Source organism: Diorhabda carinulata, chromosome 2 (assembly GCF_026250575.1).
Source record: "Diorhabda carinulata isolate Delta chromosome 2, icDioCari1.1, whole genome shotgun sequence".
Lineage (NCBI taxonomy): Eukaryota > Metazoa > Arthropoda > Insecta > Coleoptera > Chrysomelidae > Diorhabda > Diorhabda carinulata.
This window is the reverse complement of record NC_079461.1, coordinates 4,726,610-4,748,670: the sequence shown is the minus strand read 5'-3', so window position 1 is coordinate 4,748,670 and position 22,061 is coordinate 4,726,610. Positions and strand designations below refer to the sequence as shown.

General features: G+C 29.6%; 5 protein-coding genes across 7 annotated transcripts; 2 read left to right on the top strand and 3 right to left on the bottom strand.

Annotated features, from left to right (window-relative positions):
* Positions 1–743: 743 nt before the first annotated feature.
* Positions 744–4,979, bottom strand: LOC130890861 (transmembrane 9 superfamily member 3). The gene is made up of 9 exons (XM_057795249.1): positions 4,723–4,979; positions 3,984–4,179; positions 3,570–3,925; positions 3,367–3,498; positions 3,146–3,312; positions 2,274–2,499; positions 2,004–2,212; positions 1,720–1,950; positions 744–1,656 (listed from the first exon to the last, which is right to left on the bottom strand). Exons 1-9 carry the CDS (start codon positions 4,792–4,794, stop codon positions 1,512–1,514), a joined length of 1,734 nt encoding a protein of 577 aa, XP_057651232.1. The 5' UTR covers positions 4,795–4,979; the 3' UTR covers positions 744–1,511.
* A 719-nt stretch (positions 4,980–5,698) lies between these two features.
* Positions 5,699–10,123, top strand: LOC130890862 (tether containing UBX domain for GLUT4). 2 transcript variants are annotated; one of them, XM_057795250.1, is made up of 6 exons: positions 5,699–5,832; positions 7,822–8,121; positions 8,177–9,001; positions 9,124–9,481; positions 9,539–9,719; positions 9,826–10,123. In XM_057795250.1, exons 2-6 carry the CDS (start codon positions 8,038–8,040, stop codon positions 10,001–10,003), a joined length of 1,626 nt encoding a protein of 541 aa, XP_057651233.1. In that variant the 5' UTR covers positions 5,699–5,832; positions 7,822–8,037; the 3' UTR covers positions 10,004–10,123. The 2 variants fall into 2 exon arrangements, with proteins under 2 accessions (XP_057651233.1, XP_057651234.1); XM_057795251.1 differs by lacking the exon at positions 5,699–5,832 and adding an exon at positions 7,685–7,766.
* Positions 6,457–7,668, bottom strand: LOC130890866 (transcription termination factor 3, mitochondrial). Its single transcript, XM_057795256.1, has 3 exons — positions 7,079–7,668; positions 6,812–7,026; positions 6,457–6,757 (listed from the first exon to the last, which is right to left on the bottom strand). Exons 1-3 carry the CDS (start codon positions 7,606–7,608, stop codon positions 6,480–6,482), a joined length of 1,023 nt encoding a protein of 340 aa, XP_057651239.1. The 5' UTR covers positions 7,609–7,668; the 3' UTR covers positions 6,457–6,479.
* A 597-nt stretch (positions 10,124–10,720) lies between the features above and the next one.
* LOC130890860 (protein ecdysoneless) lies at positions 10,721–15,523 on the bottom strand. The gene is made up of 3 exons (XM_057795248.1): positions 15,083–15,523; positions 14,821–15,026; positions 10,721–14,750 (listed from the first exon to the last, which is right to left on the bottom strand). Exons 1-3 carry the CDS (start codon positions 15,324–15,326, stop codon positions 13,302–13,304), a joined length of 1,899 nt encoding a protein of 632 aa, XP_057651231.1. The 5' UTR covers positions 15,327–15,523; the 3' UTR covers positions 10,721–13,301.
* Positions 15,524–15,534: 11 nt separating this feature from the next.
* LOC130890856 (histone-lysine N-methyltransferase E(z)) lies at positions 15,535–21,101 on the top strand. Of its 2 annotated transcripts, XM_057795242.1 has the most exons (12): positions 15,535–15,612; positions 15,676–16,029; positions 16,089–16,548; positions 16,603–16,763; positions 18,049–18,149; positions 18,206–18,434; positions 18,490–18,671; positions 19,895–20,156; positions 20,212–20,382; positions 20,445–20,627; positions 20,682–20,847; positions 20,902–21,101. In XM_057795242.1, the coding sequence occupies exons 2-12, from the start codon at positions 15,777–15,779 to the stop codon at positions 20,960–20,962; spliced, it is 2,229 nt and encodes a 742-aa protein (XP_057651225.1). In that variant the 5' UTR covers positions 15,535–15,612; positions 15,676–15,776; the 3' UTR covers positions 20,963–21,101. The 2 variants fall into 2 exon arrangements, with proteins under 2 accessions (XP_057651225.1, XP_057651224.1); XM_057795241.1 differs by having other exon boundaries at positions 15,543–16,029.
* Positions 21,102–22,061: the final 960 nt, after the last annotated feature.

The following is a 22,061-nucleotide window of genomic DNA, read 5'->3' as shown; positions in this document are numbered from 1 at the left end:
AATCTCTCTCAGGCAGTTCCAGCTGATCAAGTACAGATACAACTGCTTCTTCATCTCATTTCAGATATTTCCCCCTTTAAACACATTTTTCAAGTTTGTATGTTGCAAGAAGTTGTGCTTTGTCTAAAGAGCTCTTAGCCCACTTTCCTATGCCAATAGGACCTTCCTAAGATGTTTGTGGCCTTCCAAATATTCTGTAAGTGATTAAATTATGTCACCACCTTCTCCTTCCTATACAGGGTATTTTTGTAATGTAAAAGAAGTGAAAAACAAAGATATCAACAGAATTACTACAAGAACACCTTTCAGAAGTATAAAAATCCAAAAGGAGTAGAAAGTATACTCGAAAACTATTATTCCCATCCAAAATGATTTGAAAGTATTGGATTCCAGTGAAATTACTAATCTAACATATAATTTCCATTCCATAGAATTCTATTAAATAGAGGAAGCTTCAAGCACTACAAAATAAGTGTGTGATTACTACTGGGTACACATATATGCAGGCATATCAAAGTAGATTAATGATTTTTATAACTATTAAGCTGGGTTTACACTATATAGCTCCGTTAGCTACATATAGCTCTGCTATAAGTAAATTTGATGCCATTTCGTAGAGCAAAGCTACATATAGCTTAAGAGAAACCAGAGTGTCCCCTGCTAGATGTCGAAGAAGGTAGTTCTTGAAACAGCATTTTTAGGTTTGTAAGAATTTTTTGTAGGTTAAAATGAGACAAAACGTATTTTTATTCTATTTTTATATTAAATTATTTTCACAATTAACCAAAATAATAAATTCATATAAATCACATCAAAAATGACCAAATTATTGGCTATTAGCTTATTTTGACTGGCCCAACTAATAAATTTTAAAAAATCATAAATACTTGGAATATATACAGGGAATAAAAACTATACCGAAAATTAAAGTATTTTTATGTTTACATAATCACACAATAAAAAAAAACAAATGATTTGAGAGTTTCAAAGATGCTGACAGTAGAATCAACACAAGAAATCGACTAAATAAAGTTTCCATTTTCCATAACTTCACACCTAACCTCAATCTAATAAACATCTGATATACGTCAAAATGGTGGCCGTAGGGTAAACAATCGATTTTCTCCTATCTACCCGTGTTAACTTCTATTTATAACCTTACCTATGCACGACACTGCATGATTGAAAAAAAAATCAACAAATCCAGATTTTCGGAAGGATGTTTCGTACTTTATCTTTAACCAATCATTTTGCGGTAAAACTGCAAATAATAAGGTCTAAAATCCAATAAATCACACAGAAACTTATTTGTTTACCCCAAGGCGGCCATTTTTAAATGAACATCAGCTGATTTTGACAATTAGTTAAATTGCTCAAAATATTAAAACGCCATCTACTGTCAATTTTAAAGAACATTTTTTGTAAAAAAAAAATTTAAAATTAACGTGAAAGACTCTTTAATTCTTCAACGAATATTCAACGCACCTATTTACATATTTGTCACAACAACATCAGTCAATTTTAACAGTCGAATATATTTTTCTTACAAATATACTCGTACCGATATAACCGACAGTTCCGCACATTATACCGAGCGCACCGCTAAATAGAGCCATGTAACCGAAATAGAAAGTCGTCTGGAACAAACCATACATCCTAAAACAAAAATAAAAAAATTAATAACCATTATAGGAATTAGAAAAAGTTAAAAAAACTTACTTTGTCTTGAAAAAGAAATAATAGATTGCGTACACATAGACATATATTGAAGTCGAAGCTGCAGCTAAGAATGAAGTCCATTGCCAACGATAGTCTTCAGCATTCAATAGAAAGTAAGTGCATACGATTGTAACACATACAGTAACTATAATCAAGATTATAAATACCAACAACATAAAACCATAAACATAATAGATTTTATACGCCCAAAACGATGTGAATATAAAGTACCTGTAAATAAACATTAATTATTATTAAATATAATTTAACAAATGGAAACTTACATTTCAATGAAAATACTGGCAAACGGTAAAACTCCTCCTAATAAGATAATCACTCCTGGTTCCATAAACCATTTTTTCTCTGGAATAGGTCTCGGTACCGCATTAATACGACAGGGATAATCAGGTTGACCTGCCAGATTTCTACCTAGGACTGTACCAAATAGCGTGAGTGGTAGAATCAAGAACAAACAGATACACGTTACAGCCACCTGTATAAAGAAAATAATTTAAGAATCTTTTTTTAATAATAATAATAATAAAAATACTTACCATAGTTCCAAAAGGTATAGCCCTTGAAGCGTGATAATATATAGCTATGAAATTGATAAATAGAGCTGTACCACAAACAAATGCAGGTAGGATGAAGGCTGATACAAATAACTGTCTTATCCATGCTTTACCACCCATTCTAGCATGGAGAGATCCACCAAAGTATCCATTGATAGGTGATGTTATGGCATATACAAAGATTGACAAGGTAAGTAAAGATCCTCTCCTACAAAAATATACAATAACATTAGATATATACATAATAATGTGTGTTACAAGATATTTGATTAGTTAAAACTGGTTTTCTTCAAGAAAAATTCAAGTTCATCATATATTTCTCCCATTTCGTTAATTATTATATAATATATGTTTTATGTTGATATTGTATTGATTTTTTTTTCTATAAAAAGTTTATTGCTGAAACTTTTTTGATTGATTTTGAGAATCCTATAATGAATCCTTTACAACACATTTTTCTTTATCATTCACTTTTGTTTTAATTAAAAGCTGGTGGTGCCCAGCTATATATTAAATGTTATGTCATCAAAGTATCAGTTGTATGTGGTCTGAGTTTTAATACCACTTCCTGAGTCTCTATGGAAGAACAAATAATTTTTCTAATTTTGTACAAAAAAATCCAGCTTCTTTAACAAACCATTAAAGAGTTCTAAAATTCAAGAACTGGAGCTTTCACAGGATTTTTTTTCATCATTTTCAACAAAATTTTTGATATATTTAAAAAAATATATATATACAAGTCACACCTAAGCCAATTAGTGTCATTTTGAGAGAACATAATGTATATATTTCACCTTATTTACCTTTCGACCTATAAAATTTTCAATTATTTATGAGCATAAAAATTCACTTACTCCGTATACAGTTCTCCTAAAATAGCGAAAACTATAACACTAAAGACAACAAAAGTCAATTGATGACCAGCACCAATTAGGGCTGAAAATAATATGGAATGAGAAGCGGGACGAAAAACATCACCATGAACCTGTTTCCAACCATATTCATCTCCCAAGTCACGTTCCTGATAAAAAAAAAATAAATAAATCGTATTTTTAAAAATTAAATTGATATTTACCATATCGTCAATATCTTCATCTTTGCTATATCTCGCATAATCTTTTCTAAGAGTCCTCATAAGAATCATTGAAACTAAACCTACTAAGAATATTACCATCATGAAACTGTTAAAAATACTAAACCAATGAATCTGGAAATTAGGAATGAATAAATAAAAGTACAAACTTCTTTTTTTACTATATAATTAGTTTCAAAGCTTACCCTGTGTTGGAAAAAGTTATGATCTAAGTACTTATCAAATCTGTCTTCAAACTTAACGTTGCTCTTCTTCCAAATAACTTCATAAGTAAATTTTAATTGAGCAGTAGGTTTCAACTCGACTTTTTCTTCAGATGTTAAATTGACATCAATAATTTGTTTACCATTATATCCTATTTCAAATTTCTTGTGCGTCCAAATGTAGTAACTGTTATCTTTCATTTCTCCTACTACTCCCCAAATAGGTAAACCATCTATGTACATTTGGTACCAGTAATGATTTTTAACAGCATATACAAATGCTTTGTATTTTTCTTCATCTAACTGGACAGCACAGTAATCTCCTCGGGACATATTAACTAAAATTATCCAGAAATATGAGCATTAATTCTTTGTATAAATAAATCATTTACTTACTTTTGAATTCAAGTTCTATACCACTAAACTCTAGTTCAACTCCTTGTAAAGCATCACTAAGAGTTTCATGGTAATGACCAATTGTATCTTTAGAACCAACACAGAAAGGTAACGAGAAATATGCATATGTTTCTTGTCTATTATGATATGGTCCTACTGTATTCATCCATAACACAATTTCTTCATTATCTTCGTACTAAAAGAAGATATATGGCATACATCTAGTCAATTGAATTATTGCATTCTTTTTACTTGAACCCATTGTTACTTTGCTCTAAATACTTAATATTTACGGAATAATATTATTATGATGGGTGTTTAGAATTAATAAAAACCTAATAAATCCTACTGTAGGAGATAATTGTGAAAAATCTAGTCTAAGAGTTTTTTAAAATAAATATAGCCACGTCGTTGGTGAAATTTGAAAGTAAACATAAAGAATTGCCCTCAAATGATAGGTTTTAATAATTAATATTCTAACAAAATATTTCTCGCAGGTATTATTTATAATAAAAAACCGAGAAACACGGTATTCAGAAATTTGCTGATTCAAAGTAAATCTATTTTCATTTTGTGACTGCACAAAGAAATCAACTCTTTTTGTTCAATACTTTTAACAGCGTATCAAATATCAATAAGAGGTAAGCAATTTTGAGCTAGAATTTTTGATGATTAAGTAAATATAACACAAATTATGTTTGTTTCTTAATTAGTTTGAATAAAAAATGTGTATACTTACTATGTGATTGTGTTCATCGGTATACGCCCCGATAGCGAAGGAAAGAACGATAAGTGTACAAAGAAGTTTCATAGTTAATAATGTTTTTCATTAAATTATTGATGATTTATAAAGCACGAGGTACTTTTATTTTAGAAATCACCGGATCATGTACATATTCAACATTCTACACGTAGACAGAAAAAATATATTTATGCCAAGAACTGCGCATGAATACGCTGTTCACAGATGGCGCTGAATGTAACTATTTGACAGATTTCCAAGTCTCAAAATGCAAAGAAAAAGAGAAGAAGAGATGTAATATATTTTGTCATCTACGTCTAGCATTGCCAACTCTCTGTACATTACGTCTTTCCGCTCATTCGTAATAGAATAGTGGGTGGCTAAGAACGATTAAATTGGCCGGAGGTGGTTGATCTGGGTATTAGCCTTCTGATAAGGCCTGCCATGCCCAGCATTTCTTGTAAACCTCCAGAATCTATCTTCTTCAAATTTGTACAAATTAGGAAAATAAAATGTCTCTTTATACTGAACAAGCATATTTTTCGTTACTTTAATTAAAGACAGTGACACAATTTGTAAAAATCAGACACGTTAGCTTTTAAGAAAAAATGGCTCAAAAAACAACAGTGAGCCTACACAGTACCCGATTCAATATTTTAATAAATATATATTAATTTAATTTGCCTGAGAATAAATGAGTAATATATTGAAAATTTATTTTTATTATACCATAAAAGTAGAAATATACGCATTGTCTGATGGTAAATGGTTATCACAACCTATGAATATTGCCAATACAGCGTCTCCATGAATTTTGTTCTATCTTTCTTATTGAAATGGTGATGTAACCAAATACTCGTTTTATCAATTTTTATCTACTTCAACTTCTCCCTTTCACTCAAACAAATTACGTAGATTCACTAACTTTTCATATGCAATTCTTACTGGCTGGCTTAGAAAGTAAAATGAGGTTATGTGGTACAATTTTGACTTGAGCCTAATCTTAAATTGTTTATTCAACTTTTTAAATAGTGTATTATATCAAAAAACCTTGACCCTTATTATCAGCTGTTTACTAGTGTTCTGAAAAATATAATGAACAACGAGGTAAATATTTTATAGTATTTTATCAATAACTTCAACAATATAATATATATTGATCAATCAGAAAAATTCACCTATTTAAACAAAAAATTTAAACAAGATCAGTAATCAAGTCAGACTAAGGTAATATATTTTATACCCAGTTTTTAAGCAAGGAGGACTGATTTGAATTTAAGTTGGCAATTCTGTAGATTTCTGATTGGTCAACTCGCAGCCGTATTTTTTTCAACGTTTTGAAGCTTGTCACTGTATTCTTCTAGGATAGCGCTCCAGTCAAAATTATGTCACATGACCTCATTTGACGCTCTAAATTGGCGTCGACATGGAATTGCACCTTAATTCTACGTAATTTTCTTATCGCTTTTTTAAAAATGGGAGTTAGCAACTTTTTCTACCTCAATACTAACATTTTTTTAAGTATATACCTAACCTAACTGTAACAGCAAACGTCACCAGGAAAAGGGAGAGTAAAGTTTATGAATTGGCCCTAGTCAATTAGTTCTGATAGATGAAAAAAATAAGAAGTTAATCTAATATACTAATTAGTTCAACAATATTGCGTCGTTTCGTGACTTCTTTACCACTTGTGGTGTACTGATGTATATTTGTTATATAAATAAAAATAAATTGTAAAATATGAAAGATTATATTTACAAACTTTTTAAAAATTCATTATACATTTGCACACTAGAATTCGCAATTTCTGTACTAAAATATGCATCTGTTCCAGAAATTAAAGTTTTTAATCCAATATAATTCGGCTTTTTGGGACTATATTGATTTTTACCAAGTTTTACCAAGAACAAGTGTCTTTCCCTTAATCTCCTCTCCCTGCAAGAGAGAATTTCGGGTGATTCAACAATTGTTTCCAAGGGTATTTTCATTTTATTGTGTAAATAGTCGAATGTCTGCAATAGTTTATACCGTCCTAAAAATAAAATTAGTGAATATACTTTTAAACATAAACAATTGGAAAATTTACCACTTTTAAATAATTGTGGCCTTCTAAGAATAATTAATTTCATTTCCTCAGGTGTAAAACCCATTTCTTCTTTTAATGAGAAAATATTACATTTAACACTATCTAAAGAAAAAGTGATAAGTCTAGGACATTTAGTTGTTAATGAACGAATTTCATTTCCAGAAAGCATAAAATTGTTTTGGTAAAATCCTAATCTGTTATCAATGTCTGCAGTACTACAAAATAAATAATTTAATGTGTCTGGAAATATGGTGACAAAAACTTTACCTGTGTGATAACCAAAAAGGATTATTGCTAATAATTCTCACAATCATTTCACTAGTAAATTTTTTATACTGTAAATAATTTATTCTAACTTTTAAATCTTCTAAATTTTCTTTGAAAATGAAAGGATTTTTTGTTATTAAATTACCAATATCCTCAATTTCTATTCCTAAATCTTTAAGAAATATAATAGTATCTTTAATATCGTCAAATTTAAGGCTTAATATCAATTTTATAGCCTCTGGTTCTTTCTCTATTACATACAATTTGGTTCCTAATTTCACTAACTCTTGTAGAATTTCAGATTTATTAACGTATACGCTTGATAAAGCTCCAGGCCTTAATATTTTTGAAATCTCTGAAATTTCCATTCTTTGCGGTTTACTTCTAAGACTTTCTGTTCTAGTTAATTCAGTATCCTTATTTTTTAAAGTTTCCAAGGATGAAGCCACAGTCGCAGAATTATTCTCTGCTATTGTAGTGATATTTCTCAAAATACGTATTACGTTAAGACCTGCACCCCTAGTAAACATTTTGAACTATATTGAATTTTTAAGGTTAAATTCATTATAAAATGCTCAACACGTCAAATCAGTTATTTTACCCTGTGAATATGCGCAATACGTTCAGTCAAATATAGAGTAAACTAAAATTTGATTACTAATTATTCATCAATAATATTTTTGAATTTGTAAGACTCATTTATTATTATTTTATGATTTATTCTTAATAACCAAATATTTTAGAATTACAGAATACATTTGAGAGAATTTGAGTTCACAACTCAAAATTTCAACGAAAACTTCTTCTTTTAATAAATGGCCTGTTCAGTGTACAATATATTTTCATAGATATAAGGATTATGTTCTGTGTTTCACAATTAAATAGGTTAAATTTAATTTTGACGTTTAATATGTAAATATAGCTGGCTCATCCAAAAAGTTTATAATAGAATTTTAAAAATGTCTGAAGCCAGTGTTTGTGTACTAGCCTTAAATGGAAGAAGACAAATAGTTAAATGTACCCCAAATACAACAATTTTACAAGTAAGATATTAGAATCCGAAAATTTTAAAAAATAATTTCAGGAATTTTTTTTTAGATTTTGGAAGAAGTCTGTAAAAAACAAAACTTGAAATCTGATGATTATGATTTGAAACACCATAATAAAATATTGGATACTACAACAACTTTTAGATTTTCAGGATTGCCTAATAATGCACAACTAGAATTGGTTGCTGCTACTAAAACAAGATTACAGTCTGAAGTTATGCTGGCAGTAAGTTTAGAAAATGGAAACAGACTGACGGGTAATTTTAGTCCTAACGAGAATCTTTTTAATATTCTTTCTAAAATATACCCAGAATGTTTAGAACAAGGAAAGAGTCCTGTAGTTATATATACAAGACGTGAAATATATGGTCAAGAACTCGCAATTGTTACTTTAAAAAGTCTAGGATTAACAGGGGGAAGAGCAATGATTAGAGTAATTAATAAAAATCCAGAAGAATTAAAAATACAAGCCAATGTTGCTGTACCTCTACCTTCAAAACCAATAGAAGAAAAACCATATGTGAGAAAATTCCAACCGTTAGAAGAAACTCTACCAAATCACCAATCCCCAATAGTGACTAGGAGAGACAGTGGATCAGAATCAGATAGATCAGATACACCAAAAGTAGAAAAAATCCAGAAAAAACAGAATGTAGATTTGATCAAACTTGCAAGGGAGAAGAGAAAAAACAATGAAACATTAACATCACACGTAAAAGACGAAAGAAGTGTTCCAGAGAAACAAAAGAAGACTTCAAAATTGGAAAACTGTGTTTGTACCAAGAAAGAAATAGATGACCATATGGATTGTTCAGAGAAATGTAAGGAAGAGTGTAATATGGAAACAGATGAAATTAAAGATGATATTATCTTTGTAAGTATAATTTTACTCATCTTTTTCAACATCAAATGAATGTATAAATATAATGATGAAAACCATATCTAACTTATTCTCTTTATCAACTTGTACCATTTCAAATCATGTCATATTTTCAGTTGGGAAAGAGAAATGCCTTGTTGTTTTCCCCAGAAACAGCTTCAGCAGTACCCAGTGAAGACCTTCCTGATGATTTCTTTGATCTAACAATAGATGATGCTAAAAAGTTACTTAAGGATGTCAAGAAAGAACTTCACAACATAGAGAATAGTCCACTTTTAACATCAAATTTGAGAAATTTGGAAGAATCGAAAAAACAATTGAGAAGTTTGAGCATTTATAAGAAAACCATTATAAGGATAAAGTTTCCCGAAAGAGTTGTATTGCAAGGAACTTTTGCACCATCAGATACTATAAGGGATGTTATTGAATTCATTAGAGATTATTTGGAAAATAAATCGTTGAGATTTTATGTTTGTAAGTATTAGTAGAATTATTTTAAAAATCCAGCATTAATATTAACTCATATTTCAGATTCAACACCACCAAAATGTATTTTAGAAGAAAGTAAAAGACTAATAGAGCTTGGATTTGTGCCAGGGGCACTAATTCATTTTGGTACTTACGAACAGGGATCAAAATACTTTCTTAGAAAAGATTTAAAAGACAAGTTTACTAGTAACTCTGTGGCAAGTTTGGCTGCTGCAAAAATTAGGTATGTTATAAATTGTATTGAGATTTATCAATATTTATTATCACATTTTCTGGAAAAACAAAATCCTTAAGTAATATAGCCAAGGAAAACAGTCTTTGTGTTTTAGGAGAGAAAATACAAGGAAATGTAATGTGATGGATGAGGATGTTGATACGTATGAAATGACAAAAGTCACACCTATGGTAGTTGTAAATGAAGGTGCAAGTACCAGCTCAGGTATTACTCATGAAAGGAAAATACCTACACCTACAGAAAATATACCAAAGTGGTTCAAGCCATTGTAAACTATTTGCTTGAATTAGGAATAAATTTGTTTGTTTCTTTTAATCATTTTGTCAAAAATGTTGTTAATTGTTCATTTCAATCTTCAAATAAGAGAATAAATATTAATTTTTCAGCTGGAATCTGTTTTTTTACAGGTGATTGAGTGGTAAATATCAAAAGTTAGGAAAGGAATGTTTGGACAAAATTAGACTCAGTAAAATTTTGACCAAAATGGAGTAAGAAAAGCCATTTTTCGACCAAATTTGAATTTGAAAAAACATTGTTTTATTAATTAAATCTAAAAAGCTTTATTTCCACTAAGTTGAACTACTAAAAGTAATTTGTTGTCAAAATCAAACTCTTTAAAGACAATTTTTGATCAAACTTAACTGGGCAAACGATTTTTCCACTAAATTAAATCGATCAAAGGATTGTTTAACTACATTATACTCAAATAGCTGTTTTGTAAACAATTTAAACACGAAAAACAATTTTTGGCCAAATTAAACTGAGAAAACTAATTTTTAGACAAAATCGAGCTGAAAGAAAATTGGCATTTTTCAAAAGAAAAGCGATAATTAGATTAATTTAATCACAAAACATAATTTTTTGACAAAATTGAATTTATTATTTGATAAAAATAAATTTATGAACAAATTAAAAATTCATGTTTTGTGCCATTGTTATTTCTTACCTTTTTACAAAAGAAAATATCCAGAGTTTAAAAAAATACTTAGTTTTATATCCTGATGGAATTTATTGGGATCCTTCAGTTTAAAATTACAAAAAAAGTGCAAACAAGACTAGATTTGAATACAAACAGATAAAATTTTGTTTACAAAGATAACAGTCAAAATTTTCAACAAGCTTCCCTGTTTTCCTAAATATTTTACAAATACATATTTTAATAAGCTACACATATAACTAGAGAGAAATTTCGTAAATGTTGCCAATGAAGGATTTTTTTAAATCTTGATATTTAAACAACACAACAATGTCTTGATTCTCACTTGTATATTATAAACCTTACAATGTGTTATGTAAATATAGCATAGTTTCCAATTTAAAATACTTCAAACAATATAGCAAAATATATTTATTATTATTTTAAATTTGTTTACATTAGTTCTGATAGAAAAATATACTTTTGATGGAAATCTATTTCAAGACTATAACATTTTATACTTAATATCACTAGACATGTTTATAAATGATGTCCATTTGCTATCACATGTAATAACATCATCAATAAACACAGTATAGCTTTAAACAAAATTGTTTTCAAATAAAATACCACAATTTTACTGTTTTAAACCTGCCAACTATTTAATTAAGATCATTTCCATTCTGGTAGTTTTGAACAAATTTCACATTTAAAATAATTCTTTCTTCTATTACTAAACGTATATATAAATCTTATTCAGTTATGGGCATTTGAAGCTTATAGTACCGTAAATATATATTTACCTTATTGCATAAAGCGAATCAACCGTATCTAAGCCATAACTGTGCAATTTATGGGATTTAAGTACTAAAGAACACTAGAAAAAGCGTAGGACATTGAATGCTTGTGAACGGAAAACTTAACGTAGCAAAAAGAATATAGTAGGGATATACTTAATATTTTTCACATACAGGATTTAAAATTCAAGTCAAAATTTAGAGTATTCAAATTAGAAATGTTTACATTTAGATAAAAGTAGAAACGGTGAAAATCTTAAATCACGTGACTCAATCTATGATGTATCGTCACATATTTTCTATCTATCAATCGAAATCAAATACAGAAATATATGATCGATTGTCTTCTTCACAAGACCAACTACAGACATATATAATTGCAAAAAAGAACGATATTATACAACTGTAAGTATGAATATAATACATCATTAACTATGTAATTTTAAATCAATTTAGTAAAAAGCTTTAAGAATCTCAAGCTGATTTATCAGATATGCAGATCCATAGTTCACTCTACTTCTTCGGGACATGAGAGAGAGAATTTTCTGAATATGAAGAAAGAGATAGTATCTTGAGTCCAGATGAGTCACAAGTAAATTAAAGCATACCTTTTCTGCACCAATGTTGATTATATTATTTTAGATACTTTGAGTAATGTGCAATTGGCAGGGTATAATGTGCATATGAAAATTTTTATAAAAATTTTAATCTATGCTTAAGGAAATCGGAAACCCGAAAAAATTGAAAAAATAAAGTCAATACGTTAGATTTGTGGTATCGACACCTCAAAAAAAACCCTCTTGGACCTGGGGCTATAGCCCCCCCAAGCCCCTAGCTTAATCCGGCTCTGAAACAAATTGAAAAATCTTGCCAATAAACTAGTCGGCAATTTGGAATAGACATTAGGAAACAAATGTATCAATTTACATTATCAACTTTAAAGATTCGTAAGCAAATACAGAAGATGTACAAAATATATGCAATGTATTAAATTCACTTAGCTGTTGGGATGTTGAAGTTGTTTCAAGTATTTTTTTGAGTATTCTGGCTACGAATTGTTCAGGAGAAAGATCTTTTTCTACATTGGAAAGACCAAAAATCTATATTTACGTGCACGTATGGTTCAAGGTAGACTTAATGAGTTACTGTCTATTGAAACTCAACTGTCCAAGAATTTGATTATGATGATATAATTGATGTTTTTACATGGACCACAGATAGGAAAAAAGAAATTTTAAAATTCATTAATACTTAAATTTGTCTAATATTAATTATATTCTAACGAAATAAAGTTATTTCAAATAAAAATATTGCAACAAAATTAATAAAATTCATTTTTTAACATCAACGGCGGCGCGATAAACAGAGCCTAGAGCGACATCAAACCTAAATCCGTTGATGGATCTCCTCCATTTCTAGTTCAATACATTGGCAACATTTAAGAACCTCCTGAATACATTACACATAATCTCTTATAAAAAGTACAGATTACAACTATACTAAATGGTAATATTAGTGCCTGGCAAAAAATCTACCAATAAAAAATTAAACTTATAAAAAACACACATCTTGGTATTATATATGGCAACCTTGATAAAATCCCGAGTTAATTTTGCAGATATTTGTTGAAACGACAATACTTGATGGTATCTTCAAATTATGTATGATATAGTTCACTTTATGAATTTAAAAAAAAGTTTTGTTCATCAATTCTCACACAATTTTGCAAAAAAAGAAAAACATACATTTCACAAGGCACTACAAACTAAGTTTCACATCATTCAGAAATATATGGCTCATATAATCCAATACTTGTCTCATGTTGAGGTAATTTGATACATTGATAAAATTCTTCTTTCATTCAACAGTTGCATTGTCTTTGGGATCTAGATGAATTCCCATCGGTCCTAGCATATTACTGGAAGGACCTGCCTCTCCCATCTGACTTTTATAACTCTCCAAAATATATTTCAAAGCATTGACGTTAATGTCTACAGGTTTGAAGGTCTCTATATCATCAAAACTATCTCCATTCTTTTTCTTTTCAAAGCTTTGACCAATAGTTGTACCTTCTAGTTCCTTATCCATTTCATCCATATATTTTTGTAATTTGTTTTTATCTTTTCCACTTTCATAAGTTTGATTTTTTACATAGTTGTCTTCTTCATATTCACTCATATCCGAATCTGATTCTAAATCCCAAGAATCATCTTCAGGAATAGCAAAATTTAATATGTTTTGTAGAGCACAAGCGAATGAATTTGGGTCAAAATTAATTTTGGGATTTGCAGTTTCCTCCTTTTTAGATTCATTAGAAAAAGATACTTTTGTTTTGTTTTTACGCCTAGGAGGTCTAACAGGAGAATCGTTTTCTGTAGGAAATTCTGCTCCATCCACATCTGATACGTGGTTCAAAAAACTGGTTAATTTTCCAGCAAAACCTGTAGCATCTGAATTATTATTAACATTAAATATCTTCTTTTGTCCGTACTTCTCTTGCAGCATCTTATCCAATTCTTCTGAGCTAATATTGAGCCAAGAATCATCATCATCTACAAGATTCATCTGATCGTCTACCCCAATATCTGAGTTCCGGCTCAAGTCTAAAATATCTTGTCCTATTGAGGAGCTGTAGTGCATGGAATCTCTGTTTTCCATATAATATTGTTTAGCTTTGTTAAGTAAATTATTATAACCCAGAGAATGTTCTAAGTACTCTTGGAAATATCCTTTATCTTTCAAACTCTTCAAATAATTCTGCCAGCCTCTATCAGAATCAACATCAGTACTTGGTTTTGCTTGTGAAGCTAAAATTTCAAAACCACAAGCAAGTTTTACTCCCAACAAATGAGATTTATAGTCGTTTGAGGTAGAAGAAGGTAAATTCCAACCTGTTCTTCTATCTGGAAGATATTTACTGTTTGTTAGCATGGCATATAAACATTTGGTAAAAACTACACTTCTTTTAACTCGATTTTCTGGAGGAAAGTATTTCATGGCTCTGCAAGCTTTTAGATCGATAGAATCTCTATTACAGAAAGCTTGAACTGCTGCTGATATCAAATTGGGTTTTGCTCTTAAAACTCTAGCTACTCCTATTGGTATAAAAACTATTGCATTATGGATATTGTCTTTTATTTTCTCAGGATAACTTTCAAGCTTTGTATTTATGCTGGATTGTATCTCTGGACAAGCTACTGTTTTTGAAGGGTCTTTTCTTATAGCCAAAATGGATTCACTAACTTTGATCTCAGTATTGCTACAATCTTGAGGTATAAGATGAATTTTACCATTATAAATGTAAACCTATAGTATAAAACAAAAAAATCAGTATATATTACTGTCTATTGCTAATTATTGAAAAAATAGATCTTACCCTATTTTGAGAGGTTTCTGGGTTGGCCCAATTGGGTAAATATTCAGCAGCCTCAATCAACAAAAACTCCCCATCTACATCATGTACTCTCACAATACACTCATTCAATTCCTTTGTTAATTGTTGCAAAAGAAATACCATGAACCATTCATCTTCTATATTATCACCATAATGGGACACACCATAAAGGTGTGGTGGAAGATTTTCTGAATAAAAATTTAGTCGAATCAAGTACCAGCAAATGTAAATAATAAATATTTACCTTTTTGACCTTCGATTTCATTTAAAAAATTGGATGTCGATATTCTAATTGATAATTGGAATTCGTCTTTGTGCCACAAGTAGTTTTTCGCGTATTTATCAATGATTTTTTTTGCTTTATTTAAAATCGCTGTCAAAATTTTTTCTTGTTGTTGTTCATCATTACATTCTAAATGCGGAAATATGAAATATTCAACGAAATCGTCTTCGCGCACCGTTTCAAGTACGTTAGTCACCCCGGCCATTTCAAAATGTGAATGACTGATGTACTAAACAACAAGCACAATAAAACATGCATTAACAATAATGAAAACAACGTCTTCTCTTTTGGTGCCTTTTGCTAACTATTAACTAGCTATTTCTTCTTCTTTTTAAAATTGGGCACACCATCGAACTACAGCTACTCAACAAGAAAGAAAAATGATTGACGATACGTCAAAAACGCATATTTTTAGGTTATTTCTTTAGTGGGAGGGAACGAAGTAGTTGGGGATCGTTAGCATAATGAATGTATATTATTAGTTGTAACGGGTATTTAATATGTTTTTTTTTAACCTTTGAGAGTCGGTTAATTTAAGCAATGATAATTTCTAGGTAGTTGCATTTATCTTCAATTAAAAATTGTTTTAAGAAACAGTAAAATAATATTGATGATAAACCTAAATTTCAATTGGAAAGAAATATAGTTTGTGAAAATGGCTAAAGCAAAGGTTGGTATAGATTGGAAAAGGCGAGTAAAGCAAGAGTACATGAGATTAAGGCAACTTAAAAGGTACAAAAGAGCCGATGATGTTAAATTGGCTTGGAATCAAAATAGAGAGAGAATGAACGATTTTCTCAGTGAAGAACAAAAACGATGGGCTGAAAGTAAGGCATTTTGGGGTAGCACTCCAGAATTACCAACCCATTCAGCTTGCATGAAAAAAGCTGAAGTTATAGGAAATGAAGGTAAATTAAAACAGCTAATTGTTTATTTGTAGAACTAATCATAAATTTTCTAATTTAAGGTGATATTCAAGTGGTTTCAATAAAAATTATGAATGCTGTAACTCCTATTCCAACAATGTACACATGGGCTCCAATCCAACAGAACTTTATGGTGGAAGACGAGACTGTTTTACATAATATACCATACATGGGAGATGAAATTTTAGATCAAGATGGCACTTTTATCGAAGAATTAATCAAAAATTATGATGGAAAAGTCCATGGTGATCGAGAGTCAGGCTTCATAGACGATGAACTTTTTGTCGAATTGGTACATGCTTTAATGAATTACCAAGAAAAGGATAATAAAACAGACAAAAAGAAGGATGAAAAAGACAAAGAAAAAGATAAGAAAGATAAGTTAGGAGATGAGACTAAAGATAAGAAGAAAGATGATATGGATTTTCCAAATTTTGTTATTTTTCAATCTATTTCCTCACAATTCCCCGACAAAGGTGGCCCTGAAGAATTAAGAGACAAGTAAATATTTCTTCTAAGTGAATTATTTGCTTTTATTTTTTTATTCTTCTATAGATATGTGGAACTGACTGAAAGAACTGATCCAAATGCACCTCCAGAATGTACACCCAACATTGATGGGCCTAATGCTGCTTCCGTACCTAGAGAACAAACTCTGCATTCATTCCATACTTTGTTCTGTAGAAGATGCTTCAAATATGACTGTTTCTTACATAGTAAGCATTCGTTTTAATAACAATTATTGAATTGAAATCTATGATGTTTAAAATAGATTTTAAATTCTAAATATTTTACCATGTATCTTCCTTTATTATTTTGATTGTTTTAAACTTAATTTTTAACTGTTGAAGAGGTTTATTGCTTTTATGCTGCCACGTACTTAGGACAGCAAGGTAAAGGTAATAGGTAGAAATCATGTTTCACTTCATTTACCAATACCATAGGTTAAAGACTTTTTAGATACACACTGTTAAAGGAGATTTGGTGAAAACATTATCTAGTACAAAAAAAATAATAAATGGTTCTAGCATCCATGATGTGAATATTTTATTCAAGTTTCAAACCAGTTTGTTTATTTATAATGTTTTGAAATCTCATGTTCTGTTTATTTTTCTTTCAATTTCCATTATTCAAATTATTAAAAAAATGAAGTAGAATGACTTAAAAACAATAATAAACTGAACAATGGGAGATTACAGCTAGATTTTTCACATTTTATATTAAAAATAATTGAATATCACAATAATAATAAATAAGTCTTTAATTGTGTTATATTGTACAAAATACAATTAACAAAGTATACAACTTTGGTAAAGTAAAGTCTTACTTTGACAGGGAAAAAAACGGACTTGTAGCAGGTACTACCTTTTACTCAATCCTTCTTCAATACATTGATGTGATACAATATTGATACACAAGAAGGGTCCATTGTAGAGTAATCTATGTGGTATTTTGTGTTAGTGCAAATTTAAAAAAAAATGGTTACGACTGGTTTCATAATACATTTAAAGGAGTCTTTCTATAATTTTGTCATTGCTATTCTGTCCTTGGCAATTACCTTAATTTCTTCTGAAATTTTTCATTTCTTTTCTTTATCTGCCCAATTGATTGACTTCTTGGTTATCATCTTTTTTCACCTTATGGTGAAATTACCTCAGTTTTTAGTTAGCCCAATTCATTGTTCTTTTAGAAATATATAGTGTGTATCTAGGGAATCTTTAATCTTGAGGTTATTCATGTAAAGGATATAAATAAAATAATTCAGAAAATGAAATTTCATTTCATTTAAAATAAGAATTTTTTAATAACTACAGAGAAATTAGTACTAAGAGGCAGTTGGGGGCAATAAATGGTTTCGTTTTTTAATCATATATTTTTAAATTTCTGCTACTTTTAATGAAACTAGTATAAACCAATATAATAAATCTTGTCTCCAATTGCTTTTTTCATCAAACTCTAATTATATGTATGTGATATTTATTGTTTTAATTTAAAAATAAGGACTGCAAGCTTGTCATCCTGGACCTAACTTACAAAAAAGACGAGGTCCTGATTTAAAACCTTTCAATGAACCATGTGGAGCTGACTGCTGCTTATTATTGGTAAATTTTTCAATTATAATGTTTATAACAAATCTTCTAATTGAATAATTTTTAAGGATGTTGTAAAAGAAACGATGGCTGCCAAAGCTAAACTAGAAGAAGAATCTGAAAAAGAGAAGGAAAAAGAAGTGAAAGCAAAAGTGTCTAAAACAGCTGGAGAAACCTCTAATGAATTAAAAACAAACTGCGTCGGCGCTAATCCGAGAAAAATATGCAAACAACAAAGTGTGGATTCTGGAAATGAAGCTAGTTCAGAAGATAGTAACGATAGTAATAAATACAAAGGTAATAAATTGATATAAAGATAAAGTTAAGGTATGATAGCTTCCTGTATTTTTAGATAATGATAATTCAGATCCCGTTTCCACTACGACATCGTTCAGTTTGTTAGGATTGATGGGAGCTAATGATCATAAAGAATGGACTGGTTCTGATGAAAGTCTCTTTAGAGTTCTTCATAAGGTTTTCCTCAATAATTATTGTGCCATTGCTCAAATTATGCTAACCAAGACCTGCCAACAAGTGAGTAAAAAAATATTTGATTGCTTTTATAATTTAGTAATTTAATTATTCACTGACAATTTAGTACAATAGGGTATCAATTGAGGTCTCCCTCTCTATTGTATATCAAAATTGCATTAGTATGTAATGTTATTGCAATTAAAACTTCATAAATAAAAATATAAAACATTATAGTTGATGATGTACTGTAAATTCGTTGGAAAGACTCATCTATATCTTTATTTTTTATGATTTAGTCTTAGTTGATGTAATGCTTATGAATTAATATTTAGGAATTTGGTCTTTAGTGACTTTTAAATAGATTAATTAGTTTTTTTATCATACTGAGGTTATTGGATCATAACTGGTTATTAATGAGAGATTTTGATGTGACTTTGGAAAAATAGTTCTGTATTTCCATTCTTGTGGAGTATAGTTGTTTGTGTTCTTCGTAATCCCACTTTTTTAGGGCTAGATTGGAAATTCAATCATATCTGATACCAAAAAGGTCAATCACAAACAGGTTCAGATACAGTACAAAGCTGCCCACCATTGATAGGCTCGTTTTTATCGAAAATAATACTGAAACTAATTAAGTTATTGGAAAGGATTCTCCAATAGTAACAATAGAATGGACTAAGTTAGAATTTGATCAGGGAATTTACAAAATATTTGTTACAAAAAATCCTGATTCATATATATGGCAACGTGGTAATAAAATTCAAATGAAAAAATATTTTTAATGGAATTTATTGCCCTTAAAATCAGCAGCTCTACAAATAAGGGAATCAGTGGGAATTGGATTCTAAAACCTAATTATCTTCATGCATGATATCTATAAACTCAAAAAAGACTGACTGCAGTGGTTCTAAATAAAGATTTATTTATAGTTAATAGGTCTGAACCTAACTATTCAAGAAAATTTTTCATTTAAATATGATTTTCGACACAAATCCTCATATTATCCATATTTGAACTTGTTCCTTAATGTTTAATGTGTTTTGATCTCACACTACATAATAATATATAATTGTATCTAAAAAGTAATTTTTAGATAAAATGTCAATTTCTTCATATAGTCTTTTATATCTGGTAGTAAACTTCAGCTTTTATAGTTTTTTTTTTCTAAATATATTTAGTTGATTTTATTATTACAACTTATTTTCTTTTTATAGAATTAATTGCCTCACAATTTGCAATCCTCTTATGCGTTTTGAATTAAGAAAGTATTTTTCGAATTTCAGGTATATCATTTTGCTCAAAAAGAATCAGCTGATATTTCTTCCGAAGAGCAGATACGTGATTATACTCCTCCTCGTAAAAAGAAGAAAAAGCATCGCTTGTGGTCAATGCACTGCCGTAAGATTCAACTAAAAAAAGACTCTAATAGTAATCACGTTTATAATTTCACTCCTTGTGATCATCCTGGACAAAACTGTGATCATAACTGCCCTTGCATCGGTGCTCAAAACTTTTGCGAGAAATTCTGTAATTGCAGTTCAGATTGTAAGAGCTAAACAATTTCCAAAATCCGACGCTATTTAATACTTTTATGTTTTAGGTCAAAATAGATTCCCTGGTTGTAGATGCAAGGCACAGTGTAACACCAAACAGTGTCCTTGTTATTTGGCTGTAAGAGAATGTGATCCTGATCTTTGCCAAACTTGTGGTGCTGATCAATTTGACAATACGAAGATTACATGTAAAAATGTAAGCGTTCAGAGAGGACTACGTAAGTTAGATATCTCTCATTATTTTATTATTATTATTATTATTGCGAAATTCTTGTTTCAGATAAACATTTGTTGATGGCTCCGTCCGATGTAGCAGGTTGGGGTATATTTTTAAAAGACAGTGCGCAGAAAAACGAATTCATCTCTGAATATTGCGGGGAAATAATTTCTCAAGATGAAGCAGATAGAAGAGGAAAAGTATACGATAAATACATGTGCAGTTTTCTTTTTAACTTGAATAATGGTAACATTGAAGAAAATTTTGGAGTATTATTTTTGTTGACTTTTTGTGTTTCAGATTTCGTGGTGGATGCTACAAGAAAAGGAAATAAAATAAGATTTGCAAACCATTCGATCAATCCAAATTGTTATGCCAAAGTGATGATGGTTAATGGTGATCACAGAATTGGGATTTTTGCCAAAAGACCAATTCAGCCAGGAGAGGAATTATTCTTTGATTACAGGTATATTTCATTGTTTTTTTTCAATGTAGTTGATCTTCATTTGAATTGTTTCAGATATGGACCTACTGAGCAACTGAAGTTTGTAGGAATAGAAAGAGAAATGGAATTCTTATAACCTTAAAATTTTATTTTCTACAATACTTTTATTTAGACTGTTTTTTTTTTATTTCTAGAAACTTCACATTGATTTTTTAATATGTGTTTTATATTTTGTAAGTTTTAGAACTGAAATATACACTTTTTTACAAACAAAATGTATGTTTTTTTATTTACTTTACAACTTATTTGCTTTCCTTCTATTTAGGTCACTCTTGTTCCCATTTTTTCCACTGTCTTATTTCTTTTGCCACCTTCCTCATTTCTTTTTTTTTTTCACTAGTTCCTTTATTCATGTCTTCATTCTTATAAATCTACATACCAATACAGCTGTTTTGTGTTTGTTTCAAATGTCTGTTTTCAGGTGTCAGATGAGTGTTCATGTGCCCTATTTCTCTTTTTTGGTGTATTCACTTTCTTCTAAGCGTACCTTTTAAGTTAAATTCCTTTTCCCGTCACTTTTCTTTAAGTCTTCATTTTATAAATGTGTACATATCAATTTAACAGTTTTCTTCTTCTATTATTTATCGCATTTGTTCTTTGTTAAATTTGTCTCACATACTCCCCTTTATATCAGGTGTGTTCATCTTATCTTCTTTTTTAATGTCCAATTCTCACTTGTATATATTAGTTTTGGTTTCGTTATTGTAATGCGGACCTTAATTTTTATTTTATTTAGTGCAAAAGAAACTAAGACTATTATATAGCAATGTAAAATCTATTATATGAGGCCGAAACTTGGGCATATAATAGAAAGATGATCAAGAAAATTCAAATTTTTTGGACAAATAGGATGAGTTATGAATGTCTTTGGAACATAACGGTAGAAAAAAAATAGATGTAACAATGGATATGGAAACCAGCAGTAAATATAACAGGCCAAGCATTTAATTACAATATATCAGAAGGAAAAGATGCTGAGCTGTATGAACATAAAGAACTGCAATAGATAAGTTTAATATGGAAAAAGGTGACAGAAAGAGAAAATGTAGTAAACAAAATTGGATGAAACTCACATAACTACACATGAGGATAGCAACCTCATCATTTTAATCCTGCAGCTAAAACATCGATATAATTAGGTTTAACATTGTCTTGCCCATTTTTCGCTGTTCATA